Source organism: Macaca nemestrina, chromosome 17 (assembly GCF_043159975.1).
Source record: "Macaca nemestrina isolate mMacNem1 chromosome 17, mMacNem.hap1, whole genome shotgun sequence".
In the NCBI taxonomy this organism is placed as follows: Eukaryota; Metazoa; Chordata; class Mammalia; order Primates; family Cercopithecidae; genus Macaca; species Macaca nemestrina.
Window position 1 is genome coordinate 65,752,902 of NC_092141.1, and position 22,114 is coordinate 65,775,015.

General features: G+C 48.0%; 1 protein-coding gene across 3 annotated transcripts in view; it reads right to left on the reverse strand.

The window, feature by feature from the left end:
- Window positions 1–22,114, reverse strand: part of LOC105472124 (signal transducer and activator of transcription 5B) — a 91,170-nt gene that overhangs the window by 9,276 nt on the left and 59,780 nt on the right. For 2 of the 3 annotated variants that reach the window (XM_071083170.1, XM_071083169.1), the window contains exons 3-15: window positions 19,884–20,040; window positions 16,852–16,941; window positions 15,434–15,608; window positions 11,883–12,013; window positions 11,483–11,634; window positions 10,893–11,048; window positions 10,308–10,487; window positions 9,527–9,614; window positions 9,310–9,432; window positions 7,518–7,610; window positions 3,483–3,689; window positions 1,936–2,030; window positions 1,704–1,834 (exon numbers count right to left, since the gene is read on the reverse strand). In XM_071083170.1, the coding sequence (XP_070939271.1) occupies window positions 1,704–1,834; window positions 1,936–2,030; window positions 3,483–3,689; window positions 7,518–7,610; window positions 9,310–9,432; window positions 9,527–9,614; window positions 10,308–10,487; window positions 10,893–11,048; window positions 11,483–11,634; window positions 11,883–12,013; window positions 15,434–15,608; window positions 16,852–16,941; window positions 19,884–20,040 (1,778 nt within the window). The remainder of the gene's footprint in view (window positions 1–1,703; window positions 1,835–1,935; window positions 2,031–3,482; window positions 3,690–7,517; window positions 7,611–9,309; window positions 9,433–9,526; window positions 9,615–10,307; window positions 10,488–10,892; window positions 11,049–11,482; window positions 11,635–11,882; window positions 12,014–15,433; window positions 15,609–16,851; window positions 16,942–19,883; window positions 20,041–22,114) is intronic. The other variant, XM_071083171.1, reaches the window with a different exon arrangement.

Below are 22,114 nucleotides of genomic sequence, written 5' to 3' on the forward strand. Positions count from 1 at the left end.
GAGATCATGACACTGCACTCCAGCCTGGGTGACAGAGACTCCATCTCAAAAAATAAAAATAAAAAGCCATGGGTAGATAAGCAGGTAATACACCAATCACTTCCCAAGAGATCCAATAATCTCAGACGTTTCAAGTTCAAACAGTATTCCGGTCCTCAGTAGAAGAAACAGTTCTTACTGACCCCCGATCCCTGATTCCCTATACAAAGATATATAAGAGCTAGGAAGCATGCCCACAACCAGAGAAAGCATAAGAGCTATTAAAAGTGATTTTTTTTTTTTTTTTTTTTTTTTTTTAGATTTAGTCTCGCTCTGTCGCCCGGGCTAGAGTGCAGTGGCACCATTTCGGCTCACTGCAAGCTCTGCCTTCTGGGTTCATGCCATTCTCCTGCCTCAGCTTCCCAAGTAGCTGGGACTACAGGTGCCCACCACCACACCTGGCTAATTTTTTTGTATTTTTAGTAGAGATGGGGTTTCACCGTGTTAGCCAGGATGGTCTCAATCTCCTGACCTCATGATTCGCCCGCCCTGGCCTCCCAAAGTGCTGGGATTACAGGCGTGAGCCACCATGCCCAGCCTTTTTTTTTGTTTGTTTATGAGACAGGGTCTTACTCTGTTGCCCAGGCTGGAGTACAGTAATGTGATCATGACTCACTGTAACCTTGAACTCCTGGGGTCAAGTGATCATCTCGCCTCACCCTCCAGAGTAGTTGGGACTACAGGCGCACACCATGAGCACCACCATGCCCAGCTAATTAACTTATTTATTTATTTACTTAGAGACAGGGGCTTGCTATGTTGTCCAGGCTGGTCTTAAACTCATGGCCTCAAGAGATCCTCCTGCCTGAGGCTCCCAAAGTGCTGGGATTACAGGCATGAGCCACCGCACCTAGCCAAAAGTTAATAAAAACTTTAATTCACAGAAAACGAACTAGCAAGCTACCCTTATTGTGAGGGTCAGAGGTGAGAACTAACATTCTTGATGCCCTGGTGCAGTGGCTCACGCCCGTAATCCCAATACTTTGGGAGGCCGAAGCAGAGGATTGTTTGAGCCCAGGAGTTCGAGACCAGCCTGGGCAACATACAAACAATTTAAAAATTAGATGGGTGTGGTGGTGCATGTGTGTGGTCCCAGCTAATCAGGAGGCTGAGGCAGGAGGATTGCTTGAGGCCAGGAGGTCGAGGCTGCAGTGAGCCATGTTTGTGCCGCTGCACTCCCGCCCAGGCAAAAGAGTGAGACCCTGTTTCAAAAAAAGAAAAGAACTAACATCTTGGGTAGAATGATTGATGGCAATATCCGTATGTTAAAAGGAATATTTTTACTACTGTAAGAACTCCAAATCATCCAAGTAATTCTTCACTGAAATAAGCTTTATGCAGAGTAATACAATAAGGCAAACATTTTAAGAGGGAAGCAACTGAGATTCTGCACAGACTCTTGTATCATAGGTAGCCATGTCATGGTTTAACTTTCATGTATAACCATGTTGCCATATACTTTCATGCATAACCAAATTAGTAACTGTGTTTCCCATATTAGTATTTTTCATAGGCTGCCTTATTAAAAGTATGTCATGGCTATACATTTGTGTTTCCCATAATTAGAACTGACCCCAACAAATAGTAAGTACCCACTAAATTATTTGTTAAAATAATTTTGTAACGAAAGCAGCAAACTTTGGACATAAGGGAGGGGCACTCACGAGAATCAAACTTCCAAGCAATGGTGATGCCGCCAATTTCTGAGTCACTGAATCTCAGCAGGAAGGTCCCATCTGGCTTGTTAATGAGTAGGTCATGGGCCTGTTGCTTGTTTACAAACCCCAAAATGGCCCTGGATCACCAAGGACAAAGGACAGAAGCAGAGTGTGACTTATGATGCCAGAAAGAAGACCTTCAGACTCTGTTGGTGCCTTAAGAAATAATGATTCTCACCCATCATTCCAATGAGGCTTGAGATGTTTTTTTAACACTTCCATCACACCGTCAAACCACTGCCAGAAAGTGTAATTCCGTCCTGGTAAATTCTCCTGGTTGGAGATACAACAGTAAACACAAGAAAACAAGAGTAACACTTGGAATATTATACATATATTTAATTGGAAAAATTAAATGGGAAACAAACATCTACCCTTGTCAGAGGTGTACAAACATCCCCACCTACCTGAGTTTTACCTAATGGTCCCATGGAGAAGAAAAGAGGCAAGAAGGGGAAAATACCACACTGCAGTTACCAGCACCCAGTGGGGTCCTGCTACAGACACTTTCACCTGGGGCTGGGCTGACCCGTCCCTTGCTAGTTTTGATGTGTGGTCTGTGACCAGCAGCATCAGTGTCACCTGGGAGCTTCTGAGAAATGCACATTGTTAGGCTCCAAATTAAAGACATTTAAAATACCTTGGGGGTGGGGGCGGGCAGGAAAAGAAACAAAAGTTAAATTAAAATCAAAGTGACGCTGGGCGTGGTGGCTCATGCATGTAATCCCAGCACTTTGGGAGGCCGAGGTAGGCAGATCACTTGAGGTCAGGAGTTTTGAGACCAGCCTGGCCAACATAGTGAAACCCTGTCTCTACTAAAAACACAAAAATTAGCTGGACATGGTGGCGGGTGCCTGTAATCCTAGCTACTCAGGAGGCTGAGGCAGAATTGCTTGAATCTGGGAGACGGAAGTTGCAGTGAGCCGAGACCGCACCACTGCACTCCTTGTGACAGAGCGAGACACCATCTCAAAAATAAATAAATAAACAAAAATAAATAGGGTGGGTGCAGTGGCTCATGCCTGTAATCCCAGCACTTTGGGAGGTTGAGGCAGGCAGATCACCTGAGGTTGGGAGTTTGAGACCAGCCTGACCAACACGGAGAAACCCCGTCTCTACTAAAAATACAAAATTAGCCACGTGTGGTGGCGCATGCCTGTAATCCCAGCTACTTGGGAGGCTGAGGCAGGAGAATCACTTGAACCCAGGAGGCGGAGGCTGTGGTGAGCCGAGATCGTGCCATTGTAGTCCAGCCTGGGCAACAAGAGTGAAACTCTGTCTCAAAAATAAATAAATAAATAAAAATAAAATCAAAGTAACATCTGAATTAGCAGATGCTAGAGGAGAAGTTTCTTTCATCAGCATCCCTTTGCGTGGGTTGAGGGTCCCATAGGAGCCTGATCTGGCATTATACATGGGGAACACAAAAGAGTGAAGGGGAGAGAGGCCCGGAGTTCGCATCCCCTCAAAAGCTTTGCTTCTCATGAGCTATGTTAACGTCTGCTTTGCTCTATTTCCTTTACAAAGGAAGAAAATGCATTAACTGTAGACGTTTTCTACATGTGACCTGGGTAACTCTCAAGTTGTCCATCTAGTCAGAAGCTTCTATTACTTTTGGTACATTTTATTACAGACATGAAGAATAAGGGCCCAGGGCAGGGAGACTCCTGAGAATGTCTAGTTGGGAGGGACAGATCTAACAGCTGCTGGTGGCCGGGCCCCTACCCTGTTGAACTGGGACCAGGACACGGACAGGCCGCTGTAGTCCTCCAGGTGGCTGCTGCTGTTGTTGAACAGTTTCTGCGCCAGGAACACAAGGTTCTCCTTGGTCAGGCCCCGGTTGCTCTGCACTTCGGCCTTGAATTTCATGTTGAGCGCCTCACACAGCTGTGGCCACAGCACTTTGTCAGGCACGGCAAATGGCACCCTGCCCTGAGAGGGAGAGAGGCCAGAATCTGATGCGAAAACAGTTGCATGATTTATTCCCTCAAGCCACAAAAGAAAAACACTGATGGCTGGGAGTGGTCACAAACATTTGTCTTGCAGGGCGTGAGGATAAATTCGGACTCTGCCGGGGCACATAGTTCTGTGAAATTCAGAAGGTTCCGTTTCACCTTCTTTACACACAACTAGAAGGTAACCCATGCTATCCATGTTGTTTTGTAAATGAGCTGCTGAACTAACAGTCAAATCCTTTGTTCAAACAGCCACAAACCAAAACATAACCAAGGTCCGGCTTTTAGATTGTAAACACCTTGGGAATTTAGAAATCTGAAAGACTGGTTCTCTAGGTACAAACAGAGGGAGTATGTGCGTATGTGTGTACACATGTCGGCATGTGTGTACACAAGTGGAATCCTTGCCCTCAACTCCTTCTGCCAAGAACTCTAGCTCAAAGTAAAACAACTTGGTATGGAAGAGTGGAAATTTTGAGTTGGATGGATTTATTGAGAAATAGGTTAGAACATTAACTTTTAATAAACTGCTTTTCAACCCGTTCGACCATACTATTCCATTTTATTTTGTTATAAACCTTTTTTTCAATAGGTCATTTTCACATTATTTAAAATTCAAAAAGCATAGATGGCTATACAGTGAAGTCACTCCCTATCCCTGTCCCCCAGCAACCCAGTTCTTTTCTTTAAAGGCAGCTAACACAGTTTCTTGTGTATCCCACCAAAGATATTCTATGCATGCCAGCAATGACATATACTTTTTCCTTTTCTTCATAAATGGTAGCACAAAATTCACATGTTCTGCATTTTCCTCTTTTCACTTAATCCTCTATCTGGGAGACCTCATATCAGCACATAAAGAAATTTCACCAGACCCCCATAGATGGGCATCAGTGTTATAGCCTCATCTTTAGCTATTAACTAACAATGATGCAATGTTCTTATGTTATTTGACCCATAGGACACATAGGCAAATACATCTGAGGAATCAATTTCCACAAGTATTTTATTTTATTTTTTAGGTAAGATCTCACTCTGTCATCCAGGCTGGAGTGCAGTGGCCCAATCTTGGCTCATTGCAACCTCTGCCTCCTCGGCTCAAGCAATTTTCCTACTTCAGCCTCCCCAACAGCTGGGACTACAGGCGTGTACCACCATGCCTGGCTAATTTTTGTGTTTTTTGTAGAGACAGGGTTTTGCCATGTTGACAAGGCTGGCCTCGAATTCCTGGGTTCAAGAGATCCATTTGCCTTGGCCTCCCAAACTGCTGGGATTGCAGGCATAAACCACTGTGCCTGGCCACAAGTCTTTATTTTTTATTTTTTAGTTTTTTGAGATGGAGTCTCACTGTGTTGCCCAGGCTGGAGTGCAGTGGCACCATCTCGGGTCACTACAACCTCTGCCTCCCGGGTTCAAGCGATTCTCCTGCCTCAGCCTCCCGAGTAGGTGAGATTACAGGCACGCATCACCATGCCCAGATAATTTTTGTATTTTTAGTAGAGATGAGAGTCTCACCATGTTGGCCAAGCTAGTCTCAAATTCCTGACCTCAAATGATCCACCCGCCTTGGCCTCCCAAAGTGCTGGGATTACAGGTGTGAGCCACCGTGCCCAGCTGCAAGTCTTTATTTTAACATAAGGTCAGCTGGGTGCAGTGGCTCACGCCTGTAATCCCGGCACTTTGAGAGGCTGAGGTGGGTGGATCACTTGAGGTCAAGAATTCAAGACCAGCCTGGCCAACATGGTGAGACCTGGGCTCTACTGAAAACATAAAACTAACTGGGCGTGGTGGCATGCACCTGTAATCCCAGCTTCTCAGGAGGCCGAGGCAGGAGAGTTGCTTGAACCCAGAAGGCAGAAGCTGCAGTGAGCTGAGATAATGCCACTGTACTCCAGCCTGGGTGACAGAGCAAGACTCTGTCTCAAAAAATTTAAAAAAAAAATAGCATAAGATGTAAGTAGTCATTAACATAATTGAGAATGTCAAAAATGTTTATTTATTTAGACAGGATACTTCAGTAATTACATGGTGCAGGAGATGCCAAAGGTACACAGAGAGTGAGATCTGTGGACAGGCAGGAAGGAAATGAGAGATGTAACAATCTTATCCAGTAGGCTTATTAGGACAAGAGGCAGACAGATAGTTTCAAACAGGAGCTTCTAATTCAGAGTCTGTAAGTGAAGCATGGTAGAATATCTTTTAAAAATCTCACCTTTGCAGTAAAATACTTTTTCTCTAAAGAGGACTGTTGGAAACGTTAAGCCTCTCCACATGAGCCAGAAGGTTCCATTTCACCTTCTTTACACACAACTGGAAGGTACCCCATGCTATCCATGCTGTTTTGTAAATGAGCTGCTGAACTAACAGTCAAATCCTATATTCTAATGGCCACAAAACAAAACATAATCAAGGTTTGTTGGATATACTTACAGAAGGACATACTCTTATGTCCCAAATGATAACCCTTTTATCATGCTTTTACGGGCTAATCTCTACTGGAAACATGTAACAAATGACCTTTGTCTACTAAAAAATTTTTTTTCTTTGAGACAGGGTGTTGCTTTGTCACCCAGGCTGGAGTACAGTGGCGCAATCTTGGCTCACTGCAGCCTAGACCTCCTGGGCTCAAGATCCTCCTGGCCTCAGCCCCCAAGTAGCTGGGACGACAGGCTGGTGTACCATGCCCGGGTAATTTTTTGGTATTTTTTGTAGAGACTGGATTTTGCCATGTTGCCTAGGCTAGTCTGGCGCTCAAGGGATCTGCCCGCCTTGGCCTCCTGGAGTGCTAGGATTACAGGTGTGAGCCACTGCACCCAGCCTATGAGATCTTTAAAATGCTCATCGAGCAGCAGGCTAGCGGGATTCAGATAACATTTGGGGGCATAAATCCACCAAATTATATCTTCCTTGATACAAAGCATCTCATTCTTCATGAGACCTGGAATGAATCACAGAAACTAAAATTTGGAAAAGACATTTAATAGCATCTTCATTTATTGAAAGGAAGAGGACATGAAGCAACTTCTCTGCTAAAGTAAGCCTCTCGAGAGATCTAACCTCTGGAGTGAACCTGGGAGTCCCAAATCCCATTCATAGTTTCACCCAAGGATTCAAAATAATATTGACTGGGTACTGACTGTGTGGCAAGCATTTTCTATGTTATCTAATTTAATCTTCCTAACAATGCTGTGGAGCAAGAGTATCCCTGTGCTGCAGACACCTGCTGGAAGCTCAGGCTCAGAGAGGTAAAGTGAACGGCCCGTGTGTTCATGGAGTGAGGAAATGGTGGAGTCTCAGTTCAAACCCTGGCCCGACGTCAAGCCCATGTTCTTTCCACTTTCCACATTCTTTCTATTCTGCCTCCCACTAAAGAAAACAGTGTCTTTTTTCCTATCCTTTTTTTTTTTTTTTTTTTGGGTTGTTTAATTGAGATGCAGTCTTGCTCTGTCACCCAGGCTGGAGTACAGTGGTGTGATCTTGGTTCACTGAAATCTCTGCTGCTCGGGTTCAAGTGATTCTTGTGCCTCAGCCTCCCAAGTAGCTGGGATTACAGGTGTGTGCCATGACGCCCAGCTAATTTTTTGGTATTTTTTAATAGAAATAGGGTTTTGCCATGTCGGCCAGGCTGGTCTCGAACTCCTGATCTCAGGTGATCCACCCGCCTCGGCCTCCCAAAGTGTTGGGATTACAGGTGTGAGTCACTGTGCCCGGCCTTTTCCTATGCTTTTTAAAGGGATAATACGTGAATGACACTCATGACACTGGCATTGATTTGGGGACCCATATGCCCGAGGAATCCACTCACAGGCTCTGCAAAAGCATTGTCCCAGAGAACGGTGGCCGTTGCATTGTTGTCCTGGCTGCCATGAACGATCACCACCACTGGCAGGGACAGGGTCTAAAAAGACACAAGAGAAGGCTGAGCGCCCACGAGCCTCAAGTTCTTCTCCTTCCCTGCTTTTTTTTTTCTTATTATCACAACGCTTTTATTTTCCAAGTTTCAGTTAATGTTCCTCTCACACACAGAATCTAAATGGCCCCAGGAATAATATGACTTTTCACACTGGCACAATCTTAGAAATTTTAAATATTTTACAAGCAATGTTGCTTAGATATTTCTGAAGGATAAAGTTTCTCAAAGTTACATGGAGAACAGGAGAGAGAAGAGACTATTGGAGACATTTCTGGGAAAAAATACAAATAACAAATTTAAAACTTACCACAATTTTTACTCAAATTCATCCCGAGTAATGCTTCTCATAATCCATTTTGTAGTCTCTCTCTCCAGCTAGTTCAGTTCATTATTGTTTGTTCATGTTTTATTTTTTATTTTTATTTTTATTTTTATTTTTATTTTTATTTTTATTTTTTTTGAGATGGAGTCTCGCTCTGTCACCCAGGCTGGAGTGCGGTGGCCGGATCTCAGCTCACTGCAAGCTCCGCCTCCCGGGTTCACGCCATTCTCCTGCCTCAGCCTCCCGAGTAGCTGGGACTATAGGCGCCCGCCACCTCGCCCGGCTAGTTTTTTGTATTTTTTAGTAGAGACGGGGTTTCACCGTGTTAGCCAGGATGGTCTCGATCTCCTGACCTCGTGATCCGCCCGTCTCGGCCTCCCAAAGTGCTGGGATTACAGGCGTGAGCCACCGCGCCCGGCTATTTTTATTTTTTTGAGACGGAGTCTTGCCCTGTCACCCAGGTTGGAGTGCAATGGCGCAATCTAGGCTCACTGCAACCTCTGCTTCCCAGGTTCAAGTGATTCTCCTGCCTCAGCCTCCACAGTAGCTAGGATTACAGGCACATACCACCACACCCAGCTATTTTTGTATTTTTTGTAGAGACGGGGTTTCACCATGTTGGCCAGGCTGGTCTCAAACCCCTGACCTCGTGATCCACCCGCCTCAGCCTCCCAAAGTGCTGGGATTACAGGTTTGAGCCACCATGCCTGGCCTATTTTTTATTTTATTTATTTATTTATTTATTTTTGTTGAGATGGGGTCTCACTATGTTGCCCAGGCTGGTCTGGAATTCCTGAACTCAAGCAAAACTCCTGCCTTGGCCTCCCAAAGTGTTAGGATTACAGATGTGAGCCACTGCACTGGGCCTTGTTTGTTCGTGTCTTTTTTTTTTTTTTTTTAAAGACAGGGTCTCACTCTTTTGCCCAGGCTGGAGTGCAGTGGCACAATCTCGGTTCATTGCAACCTCAGCCTCCCAGGTTCAAGTGATTCTCCTGAGTAGCTGGGATTACAGGCATGTGCCACCAAGCCTGGCTAATTTTTGTACTGTTTAGTAGAGATGGGGTTTCACTGTGTTAGCCAGGCTGGTCTTGAACTCCTGACCTCAAGTGACCTGCCTGCCTCAGCCTTCCAAAGTGCTGGGATTACAGGCATGAGCCACTGTGCTCAGGCTTTGTTCATATCTTAAGAGAATCTAAGTGATACAGTTCTCAGGGTGAGGTCGGTCTGTTTTCAGTTTACCAATAGGCAAAAAGAAGATGCTATGTGATAAAAAAAAATTATTTTGTAACATAAAGTACACCACATACACACACACGCGCGCGCGTGCGCACATGCACACGCAGAGCTTAGGGAAGGCTTTACCTTGACTTGAAAAACCAGCTCATTTCCACCAACACTGAACTGGGATTCAAACAGGATTGTAAATTTTTCTTCTGTCACTGACTCTGCCCCACGACGGTCTGATCTCTTAATTCGTTTCAGGGACTGCAAAGGAGAAATACAAGATGAAACATCAGATGAAAGTTGTTCTCCTCAAAGAACAGGGAAAAATTCATTCTTCCTCTTCTTCCACCCTCACCATATTCCTGAAGTGGGCACTAAGAGTGCCTGTGGCTTGGTGGTACTCCATGACACAGCAGTTGTTCAAGATCTCGCCACTGTAATCACTGCAAATCAGAGAGAGACCAGCTCCAAACCCATGCCAGGGTCTCAGGACATGCGGAGTCAATAATATAATTTGGGGTAGCAGGAAATAGAGAAGTTTGCTAAAAATGTACGTCATTTAGAGGAAATGTTAGCTATATAACATATACATGTAAGGTTCTCGGACGTATCTCTACAAAATGAAACAAGATCAAACTATCTTCACAGAAAACAGTTCCTAGGAGAACTTTTCTTTTCTTTTTTCTTTTTTTTTTTTCTTTTTTTTGAGACAGAGTTTTGCTCTTGTTTCCCAGGCTGGAGTACAATGGTGTGATCTCGGCTCACTGCAATCTCTGCCTCCCAGGTTCAAGGGATTCTCCTGCCTCAGTCTCTCGAGTAGCTGGGACTACAGGCGCCCACCACCATGCCCGACTAATTTTTTGTATTTTTAGTAGAGATGGGGTTTCACCATGTTGGTCAGGCTGGTCTTGAACTCCTGACCTCAGGTGATCTGTCTGCCTCAGCCTCCTAAAGTGCTGGGATTACAGGTGTGAGCCACTGTGCCAGACCCAAGAACTTCCTTATATTCCTTTGCTGATGCCCAGAAGAGGCCAGAAGGGCAAACAGGGATCTGACACAGGAGGCAGAATTCTTTTTTTTCCTGTTGCCAGGACATGAGGCAAGTAGCAGGGAATGAGAAGAAGCTGCACAATTACTTGCGGGTGTTCTCGTTCTTGAGCAGAGACTTGGCCTGCTGCTCACTGATGATGGTGGCCTTCACCTGGGGCGGGTTCATGTGCACGTTCAGCTTCCCGCCCACCAGCAGGCGCACGGTGGCTGCAAACTTGGTCTGGGTCTTCAGGACCTGAGGAGGCTGCTTCTCAATGATGAATGTGCTGCAGGGGACACAGGGACAGACGTACGATGAGGGGTTGGCGCAGGGGAAAGGGCTCTCAGTCCTCCTGTGGTGGGGGTGGGTCTGCCTCCCGCGGGGCTCAGGAGGTGAAAAGCACGGGCACAGCCTCTGTTCCTGGGGAAGCCATGAGAGTCCAGGGAAAGGATGGAGAGGGGAGTGACATAACACAGCAGCTGGCATGGGCTGCGGCCCAAGGGCATCTCTTGCAGTGTCCACAGGAGAAACCGGGCAAGGGCGGCACCCAGCAGCCACAGCAACTGGAGACGGAGTGGGGAGGGATGAGAGGCACAAAGCGAATCTGCTGGTCTGGAAGGCACCTGCGGCCCCCTACACGCAGTCTGGAGCTGCCCCAAGCTCCTGGGCATGGCCAACAGGTAGCAGTCACCTGGTCACCAGGGCTGAGATGATGTCCGTGATGGTGGCGTTGACCTCAGCCAGCATCTCCTCCACTGGGCCAGGGATGGGCAGCTGCTGGCAGAGGTGCTCAGCCCTACGGATCTGCTGCCGGTTCTGCCAGATGATCTCGGCCAACTTCTCACACCTGCACGGGAGCCCCAAGGCCAACAGGAGGACAATGGCTTCTTCGCACAGACGCCAGGCCCCAAGACACAGCTCCCCCTCCCGCAGGAAGGCTCTGTGCTTTCACCACACCTCCCACCCATGGGAAGAGCAGAGCTCCCTGCCTCCCAGAATTAGAAATGTACACAGGAGGGGCGACCCTGACTAGGCCCAAACAGCCCGAGCATCACCCCACACCCCCGAGCTCTCTCCCACCCCCAGGACAGCAGCCCCCTTCCTGGGGGAGGTGCACAGGATGGGGGACCAAAGTCTGATTCAGGAACCAGGCCCCCTGGAGAAACTAGAGCTGTCCCAGGATGGAGGGCGCCTGCTGCAGGAGCCAGCACAGGAGGCAGAAGCAGCCAGGGTCCCCACCAGCCCCTCCTGCCCTGCCCTCTGGCCGCCCCACACCATTACCAGGACTGTAGCACGTCCAGGCTGCCCTCGGGGGGCCCGCCGTTCCCGGCCAGCTGCTGCCGCCGCTTCCACTGGATCAGCTCGTCATCTAGGATGATGGTCTGTTGCTTCCGCAGCAGCTGCAGGGTCTTCTGGTGCTTCTCGGCCAGCTCCTGAGGGAAGGGAGGACAGCAGCCCCTTCTGGCCTCCCAGAGAACACTGCAGGGCCTCGCTGGGAAATGGCAGAGCAGGGCCCAGGCCATTTCCTCTCCCCAAGCTGCTCTGCCTTGCATGGCTCCCAGAAAAATATGCCTCCTGCCCTCCCAGGTTCTGCTCTCATCCGGGCCCCAGCCCTCCCTCAGGTCCCCAGAGACTGACTTCATGGCACCCACGCCCAGGAGAAGGCCAGGACCCCACTCACCACGCGGTACTGCTGCAGCGTCTGTGCCTCGCGCTGCAGCCACGCCTCCAGGGACACCTGCTTCTGCTGGAGGGCTGTCTCCCGGCTCAGACGCTCCTGGGGGCTCAGCTGGGCCAGTGGGCCAAACTGAGCTAGAGGAAGGGATAGGAAACCATGACCGTCACCTCCCAGTGTCCAACAGGAGGCCCAGGGAAGCGCACTCACCCGTTCTGGAGCAAGACCCTCCCAGGCTCAGATACTGCATCAAGGGCAAGTCGGAGTTCCTGACAGACAGCGGGGGCAAGATGAACGGGCGCCTCAGGAGGTGCCTCTGGGCCCTGCTCCCTGGCCTCCTGACTCTGAGCGTCCCCTCTGGGGGCACACGGGTGCTGGGGCAGCTGGGGAAGAGGCCCGCCTGTCTGCTGCCCACCTGCCGCACAGAGCTGCCAGCCCTCTTCTCACAGCCCGGCATTGGTCTAGGCTGTCTGGGGTGCAAGTGTGCCCGTGCCCTTGACTGTGGGTGAACCTGGGCAAATCACTTTCCTTTCTGTGCTTCGGCTCCCCCACGTGTAAACAGGAGAATCTCAGTACCTGCCTCAGTGGGGCGCTTGAAGATTAAATACATGAGGACATGGAAGATGCCAGAAAGCTTCCTGGCATGGGTGAGCTCTGTGTGAGGTTCGTCCTTCTTGGTTAATGGGGAACAGGACAGAGAGAAGAGGTGACAAGACAAGCAGTTGCTCGGCCCCATCCCTCCCGCAGCAAGGCCTCCTCAGGGGCCCCCGGCCCCGGCAGCTCTGTCTCGTCCCTGAGCACAGCAGTCCGCCCTCAGGGGAGGATGAGATTCTCGAGGGGCCGGAAGGGGCCCAGCATGTTTGTCCAGGTTGGCTCACTGTGAGCCCAGCCGACCAACCAGGGGAGACAGACAGACAGACAGCAGAGGAGAGCATGTCCAGGGCCACTGGGGATGCAGAGCCACCAAGATTCTCTCAGGAAAGGGAGGCCGGAGGGAGGTGGCTTTTCTCCACACCATCTGTGAGGAGTCATTGATGGTGGGACAGGGAGTAAGTCAGGCCTCACTACCTTTTAAAAATTACTATGAAATAGGTAAGACACAGGGAACATGGAACACAGGAGCACCTGTGTATCAATAACCCAGCCTAAGAAACTAGACATGTCCACAGTTACAGCCACAACTAGCAGACCCACCCCACCCTCCCAACAACAGCCCCTCTCCACCACACTGGGACTATTAATCCCTTCCCATCTCCTTCTCAACAGCCCAGCATCCTTGCTTGAGCTGAGTCAGAAGATGTGCGCATCAGCATGTCTCAGTCGAGCTCCTGGCTGGCCCCTGAGGGTCATGTCACCCTGACCCCAGCCCTGTCCCATGGGATGCACAAGCTGGGACAGACAAAAGCAACTCTATGTAGCCACGAACAGCCCAGAGCTAGAACTCAGAAATATGGCTCCAATCTCACTGCAGGTATCGAGCAGGAAGAGGATCATCCAGGCACGGACAGATCCGAGGCGTCTGCACGGCTACCACGGGAATCCTGCCCAGCCACAGGGAGGGTGGTGGTGATCCCAACACCTGGGCCCAGCCTTCCTATGCAAGGGACCCACTTAGGTCTCTCCTGGAAATTTGCAGAAGCTTTTGGGAAGGAGACCAGGGAGACAGGAAGCAATTTCCCTACTCCACTGGAGGTAGCTGAGCCTTCCCTGGCAAAAGCGGATCAACAGTCTGTGTTTCTGCTGAGTGAACTTGACAAATGGGACTGAGAAGACACTGCATGATGGATCCAAACCTAATCCACCACCACACACAGGAAGCAGAAAAGTCAGGCATGGGATCAGAAATACTGTCGACAGTCTAAGGACTTGGGTAGGAATAACAGCCCCAAATCTTCTGTTTCCATTCTCAGAAGGAGCTGCCCTTCTTCTGGGGCCAGTCTAGGATGGGTTCAGATAAAAGGAAGACATGCTAGAATCATCCTTTCAACCTTTACTCAATAACTCTTATGTTTCAGGCATTGTGCTGGCCTCAGGGTACAGAGATAAAAGATATAGTCCCTTCTTCAAGATTTATGTTCCAGTGGAGAAGAGAAAGAGTAAATAAATAATATCACTATAGACATAAGATGGAACCTACATACATGGAATTAGAGGAGCATGTGCTATGTGTGTGTGTGCTGTGTGTCTGTGTGCGTGGTGTGTCTGTGTGTGCTATGTGTGGTGAGTGTGTGTGTATGCTGTGTGTCTGTGGAGTGTGAGTGTGCTCTGTGTGTGTGTGGTGTGTGTGTGCTGTGTGTCTGTGTATGGGGTGTGTGTGTGCTGTGTGTGTCTGTGTGTGTGGTATGTGGTGTGTGTGGTGTATATGTGTGCTGTGTGTGTGTGTGTTTGGAGGGGCTGGGTGGTTGAGCCAAAGCTTCTCTGAGACTGAGCTGGGCATGGAAGCATAGAGAGGAAACTATTAAAGCTCAAACTGCCAAATTGCTACAGGGTCAAGAGGGGGCGCTGGTGGGGCTCCACAGCCTCACCACAAACTGAAGCTCTTTGTGCTCTAAGTACTAAGCAGGATTTATACCAGGCTAAGGGAGCTTTGTCCATAAGGGCTACCTAAGGAGCGTTAAGTGTACTCTGCTCCAGGAAGACCTTTGTGAATAACTGCACAGAACATTAGAAATCAGTTACTACAAATACGGGTCCTTAGTACTTACACGTCCCTGCTTAGAAAGGTTTCTTTTCCTCCTTAGAGATAGGGTCTTACTATGTTGCTTAAGCTAGTCTGAAACTACTGGCCTCAAGTGATCCTCCTGCCTTGGCCTCCCAAAGCACCAGGATTGCAGGTGTGCAAAACCACTCCCAGCTTATAATTTTTTTTTTTTTTTTTGAGACAGAGTTCTGCTCTTTTTACCCAGGCTGGAGTGCAATGGTGATATCATCGCTCACTGCAACCTCCGCCTCCCAGGTTCAAGAGATTCTCGTGCCTCAGCCTCCCAAGTAGCTGGGATTACATGCATGCACCACCATGCCCAGCTAATTTTGTATTTTTAGTAGAGATGGGGTTTCACCATGTTGGCCAGGCTGGTCTCGAACTCCTGACCTCAGGTGATCCACCCGCCTCACCCTCCCAAAGTGCTGGGATTACAGGCGTGAACCACTGTGCCCAGCCAGAAAATTTTTTAAACATGTAATTATATAATTTCTATTTATCATTTCAGTAACGCTCAACTTATAATATGTCTACTATATACAAAAGTATTGCCTGCTAGTGTTTGTTTAGACTGTGAGCTCCTTCTCAAAAGAGGAAATGTCTTCTGTGGCAGCTCAGAAGCTTCCTGGATGTGGGGACCTGAGTGAGACATGCACTCAAGGGCAGGCGCCCTGCCATCTCCCCTTCCTAAATCTCATCCTCTCAGTACTGTCTTCAATGCAAATAAATCCCTGCTACTCAGAGAAAGGTTGCTGCCTCCGAATAGAAAATGGGCTTTCTCCCAACCCCACTGGAGCTGCTTTCCAGTCCCCACGCCCACCCTCAGGATGCACACTGTGCCTCCACTGCGCCTCACCTTGGATCCTCAGGCTCTCCTGGTACTGGATGATGAAGTACTCCTGAGTCTGCTGCAGCTTCTTCAGCTCATTCTCTGTGTCCTGCGTGACCAGTCGCAGCTCCTCAAACGTCTGATTGATCTGGAGGTGTTTCTGGGACATGGCGTCAGCAAGGCTTCCAGCTGGAGAACTACCCTGGGAACAGATGGGGGGCAGTGCAAGGTGGTCGGAATGGGAGGAAGCCTGAGGCCTTAATCCCCAGGAAAAGCCTATGCCAGATCCTGCAACTGGGCTAAGACCCCAAAAGGTAAATTTTGAGTCGGGAGGAATAGCAAACGTCATCTGTGAGACACAGGGTGCAGTGGGAAAAGTGAGAAACAGGGGAGCGGACAGATCACGGTTCAGATCACAAAGCATGGGAGAAGCTTCCATTTCAGATCTGACCTCCACCAGAGTATCCTAAACGGGGTCCATTGAATTACCTTTGGAGAGACTAGAACATAACCTGTTCCAGTGTCACGTGGGTTTTCCTACTAATGAGGAGGTGGAGTGATTCCTCTTCCACTCATTGACCCAATGCAAGGACAGCATTAAGCATTAGGGAAGCCATGGGGAGCAGGGCCGTGTGAATACACATCATCTGTGTCCTCACTCAAGATATTCTCATGATGGAATCATTTGCTTCCACCATGGAAGAGGCCAGACCTCTCACAGGCATCCTGGAGACCCCAGGATGAAGTGATGGGGGAGGCATAAACAAAGTCTCTGTGGACCCAGCCCTGTAAGTGACCTGGTCAGACCACTCCTTCCACGCCTGATTCAGGGCTAGGGAAAAGTCTTTCCTAAGTATTCTCACCTGAATATGAGCACGCCTTTACTAAAAAATTACTCAGTTGAGGTTAAATTACTTTGCACTTGTTCATATTGTTTTGTGGTTGCAATCTCATCAAGGTTATAAATCAGTTAAGATCAAAGACCATATCTTCTATTTCTTTTCTTTTTCTCTTTTTTTTGAGACACGGTCTCATTCCATCACCCATGAGTGCAGGGGTGCGATCATGGCTCACTGCAGCCTTTACCCCCTGGGCTCAAGGGATCTTCCCACTTCAGCTTTCCGAACAGTCAGGGCTACAGGCATGTACCACCGTGCCCAGCTAATTTTTTTTTTTTTTTGTATTTTTGGTAGAGACAAGGTTTCACTATGTTACCCAGGGTGCTCTCGAACTCCTGGGCTCAGGCAATCTGCCTGCCTCAGCCTGCCAAAGTGCTGGGCTGCAGTCAGTCACATCTCCTATTTCTTTTGTGCCCCTTAGGACGATGCTCTCTTTAAAGAGACACCAGTAGTGCACCCTGAGTCACATTGACAAAGGTGGGTCCAGAGGGAGGTGGGTAAGAAGAGACTTCCCGACTGCCCTCCCCACACATATGGGACACTCACATTGTTGGCTTCTCGGACCAATCTCTGCTCATTGTACAATATATGGCGGATGCAGCGGACCAGCTCCATGGGGCAGCGGTCATACGTGTTCTGAAAGAATCCAACAGCAGACATCAATTTGTGCCATTCCACACTATGGGCCCTAACCATGCCTCAGGATGGGGAGCCTCCTGAGGGACCTCGTGAATCACAGGAGACACTGTTCCTCCAACACCAACAGGAATAAGAAGGCACATCATGGAAACCCAATTACAGTGAAAAGGTAAGACTGTTTTACTTCTTTTTTCCTTTTTTTTTTTTTGAGACTGAGTCTCACTCTGTTGCCCAGGCTGGAGTGCAGTGGCACAGCCTCGGCCCACTGCAACGTCTACCTCCCGGGTTCAAGCGATTCTCCTGCTTTAGCCTTCCAAGTAGCTGGGATTACAGGCGCCCGACACCATGCCTGGCTAAGTTTTGTCTTTTTAGTAGAGATGGGGTTTCACCATGTTGGCCAGGCTGGTCTCAAACTCCTGACCTCAGGTATCCACCGGCCTTGGCCTCCCAAAGTGCTGTTTTATTTTTTGCATCTTAATTTGCCTAAAGTATCTGAGGAACATTCTTTTTTTTTTTTTTTTGAGACGGAGTCTCGCTCTGTCGCCCAGGCTGGAGTGCAGTGGCGCGATCTCGGCTCACTGCAAGCTCCGCCTCCCGGGTTCACGCCATTCTCCTGCCTCAGCCTCCCGAGTAGCTGGGACTACAGGCGCCCACAACCGCGCCCGGCTAATTTTTTGTATTTTTAGTAGAGACGGGGTTTCACCGTGGTCTCGATCTCCTGACCTTGTGATCCGCCCGCCTCGGCCTCCCAAAGTGCTGGGATTACAGGCGTGAGCCACCGTGCCCGGCAGGAACATTCTTAAAAATGGAATAAATAAGTTTTAAAAGCCTCGCCAGAGGAGACACTGGACACCACCCTCAACTGGGCAATCAAAACTACTACCACCAATGAGGGGACGAGGGACACTGCCCGTCTGGATGTGATACCCGAGAAGGACACAGCGTCACCTACAGTTGTCCCTTGGTATCTGTGGGGGCTGGTTCCAGGACCCTCTTGGATACCAAAATCTGCAGATGCTCAAGTTCCTTATATAAAATGGCATCATTTTGCATAGAACCCATGCAATCCTCCCATACACTTTAAACCACCTATAGATTGCTTATACTATCTAACACAAAGGAAATGCTATATAAATAGCTGTTCTGTCATATCTTTGTTTGTATTTTTTAAATCGTTGTATTGTTACTTTTTTTCTTTTCCTATTTCTGAGCTGTGGTTGGTGGAATCGGAGGATGCAGAACCCACGGACGTGGGTCAACTATATTTAAAAGTCGGCTCGGAGATGTGCTACGTTAACGTAATCATGAGGAAACATCAGACAAACCCCAAATGAGGAACATTTTATCTTTAAAAAGCAGGGGGTACATGAATTATTATTATTATTTTTTGAGATGGAATTTCGCTCTTGTCACCCAGGCTGGAGTGCAATGGCACGGTCTCGGCTCACTGCAACCTCCGCCTCCCAGGTTTAAGCGATTCTCCTGCCTCAGCCTCCTGAGTAGCTGAGATTACAGGTGTCCACCACCGCACCCAGTTAATTTCTGTATTTTTAGTAGAGACGGGGTTTCACCATGTTGGTCAGGCTGGTCTTGAACTCCTGACCTCAGATGATTCGCCTGCCTCGGCCACCCAAAGTGCTGGGATTACAGATGTGAGCCACTGCACCCAGCCTACATTAATTATTTTAAAATGTCAATGCAATGAAAGACAAAGTAAGGTTGCAAAACGGTTCCAGATTAAAGGAGATTCAAGAGGCATGATGACTAGATGCAGTATGTGGTCTTGGACTGGATTCTTGGCTGCAGCGGGAAAATACCCTAAAGGACATGTTTGCCAGAAGAGTACCTAAAAGTATTATATCAATGCTAAATTTAGTGGAGTTGATCAGTGTATTATAACAACACAAGACAAGGTTCATTCTTAGAAAATGCACAGAGGGGCCGGGCAAGTGGCTCACGCCTGTAATCCCAGCACTTTGGGAGGCCAAGGCAGGCGGATCACCTGAGGTCGGGAGTTCAAAACCAGCCTGACCAACATGGAGAAACCCCATCTCTACTAAAAATACAAAAATTAGATGGGTGTGGTGGCGTGCACCTGTAGTCCCAGCTACTCAGGAGGCTGAGGCAGGAGAATCACTTCAACCCGGGAGGCGGAGGTTGCGGTGAGTCGAGACTACGCCACTGCACTCCAGCCTGGGCAACAAGAGTGAAACTCCACCTCAAAAAAAAAAAAAAGACAATGCACAGAGGGACCGGGCATGGTGGCACATGCCTATAATCCCAACACGTAGGGAGGTTGAGGTGTGGATCACCTGAGGTCAGGAGTTCAAGACCATCGTGGCCAACATGGCAAAACCCCGTCTCTACTAAAAATACAAAAAAAAAAAAAAAAAAAAATTGCCAGGCATGGTGGCGGGCGCCTGTAATCCCAGCTACTTGGTAGGCTAAGGCAGGAGAATTGCTTGAACCCAGGAGGCGGAGGTTGCAGTGAGCTGAGATCGCTCCACTGCACTCCAGCCTGGGTGACAGAGCAAGACTCCGTCTCAAAAATAAATACATAAATAAATAAAAATAAAAAAAAGAAAATGCACAGAGGTACTTACTGGTGTAGGGATACAAGGTATGCAACTTACTCTCCAGTGACTGAAAAACGTGTGTGTGTAGAGACAGCGAGGAGTATATGACAACATAAAAGTCAACAATAGGTGAATATGGGCATATGTGGGGAATCTTTGTATGATTCTTGTAACTTTCTGGAAGTTTGAAATTATTCTCAAATAAAAAGTGAAAAAAAAAAAAAGACCAAAACCAAACGACAAGAACCTTATGCATGTACATATAACTCAACAATGCTGGACTGAAGGAGAGAAAGAAAGTCTCTACAGGAAGAAGACCCCTGAAGGAAGATAATTAAGTGTGACCCCAGAGCCCACACCCACCTGGAGCTGCGTGGCGTAGTGCCCCAGCTTGATCTTCAGTAAAAACCCATCTTCCCCGACCTGGTGCTCCGCCTTCTTCTGCAGCTCCTGCACCAGGCCCTCCAGGAGCTGGGTGGCCTTAATGTTCTCCTGTGGATTATCAAGATCTATTGAGTCCCTAGGGGAAAAAAATTACATAATCTGTATACATACATGCACATGAGCCTGTATAAATGCAGCCTCAACACATCCCACTTTTTCTTCAACTAAAGTGATTTTTTTAGTGCTCACTGCAAATTTTAAGAAACAGCCCAACAGAAATGGACTCAATGCCTACATTAATCTATTTGTAATTTACTAAATAGTTGGATTATACTGTAGCTTTCATTCTTTTTTTAAAAAAAATTTTTTTAACAATGTGCTGCCCTTCCTCCTTTCTCTCAATGATGTGCTTGGTGCTTATGCTATTTGCTCCGAGAAATGCAAGGAAAAGGAAAGGGTTCTGTGTGCTCTGAAGGAAATAAGGACTTGGATAATTTCCTATTTATAGTTACCCCTCATGGGTGGAAAGGAGGCACAAGGCCAAGACTCTTCTACATGTCCTTTCCAGCCTCGAGGAGCTTGGTATCTGCAGGTTTCTTAGGTAGAGACAGGTGAAAGAAGCTATTGCTACTTCTAAGAAGCCCTGGAAATGAGACATTCAGGCAGACGGTGCCTACAAGCATTTATACGAGTCAGACATATCACTAGTTGCAGACCCAGGACCTGAAGGCAATGCCAACTTCTCCGGTAAACAAAGGAAACCACGCTACAGACTCTGCATTGATTTCGAGCTATTAAACTGATGACAGGGATTCGGATGGTCTCCCTCCCTCCTTTCTTTCTTTCCTTTTTTCTTTCTTTCTTTCTTTCTACAACTTGGGCAACAATTGACACTGGGAAGTACCAAATTACTTAGTCACTGAAGAAACCAAACAGCTGTCAGACTGAAATAACATTCAATAACTGCTGACTGGGTCTGCAGCCAAACAAGATAGTGGTAGCTAAAAGGCTCTCCCATCCCTAAGTCCCTGAAGATAGCAACTAATTTCAAAAAAAGGCACCAACAGGTGTATCAAAACAGTGATACCGGCCCGTTGTGGTGGCTCACGCCTATAATCCTAGCACTTTGGGAGGCTGAGATGGGCTGATTACCTGAGCTCAGGAGTTGGAGACCAGCCTGAGCAACACAGTGAAACCCCGTCTCTACTAAAATACAAAAGAAATTAGCCAGGCATAGCAGCGTGTGCCTGTAGTCCCAGCTACTTGGGAGGCTGAGGCAGGAGAACTGCTTGAACCCGGGAGGTGGAGGTTGCAGTGAGCCAAGATCGTGCCACTGCACTCCAGCCTGGGCAACAGAGCAAGACTCTGTCTCTACAAAAACAAAACAAAACAAAACAAAACAAAGCAGTGATACCATACTCCATCAAATAGTACACCCTAATCTGCACCTTGAGAAGGCAGTTAAAGCAAGTCAGATTTTAAATATGTGTGCCCTATGTATTAAATAGAATATGTATTAAATGAAAGGCTGGAAGGAATGAGGGCAGCCTGTACCTCTGTTTCAACTGGCAACAATGCCCCTGGTCTGGAAACCCACTCTTTTTTTTGAGATGAAGTCTCACTCTGTCGCCTAGGCTGGGATGCAGTAGCACGATCTCAGTTCACTGCAACCTCCGCCTCCTGGGTTCAAGTGATTCTCCTGTCTCAGCCTCCCAAGTAGCTGGAATTACAGGCGTGCACCACCATGCCCGGCTAATTTTTATATTTTTAACAAAGATGAGACTTTACCATGTTGACTAGGTCTCAAACCCCTGATCTCAAGTGATCCACCCGCCTCAGCCTCCCAAAGTGCTGGGATTATAGGCATGAGCCACCACACCCGGCCAGGAACCCACTGGAGAGGATCCAGTCTTTAAGCAAAACTCATAGAAGTCACGTATTGGTTCTTTACTTGAAACCTTAATTCTCTGTTAAAAAAAGACTTGCTTAGATGGCTTAAACATAAAGAACTGAAGATTTGGCTGGGCCCAGGGGCTCACACTTGTAATCCCAGCACTTTGGGAGGCTGAAGTGGGCAGATCACAAGGTCAGGAGTTAAGAGACCAGCCTGGTCAATATGGTGAAACCCCGTCTCTATTAAAAATACAAAAATTAGCCCGGTGTGGTGGCAGGCACCTGTAATCCCAGCTACTTAGAAAGCTTGAACCCGG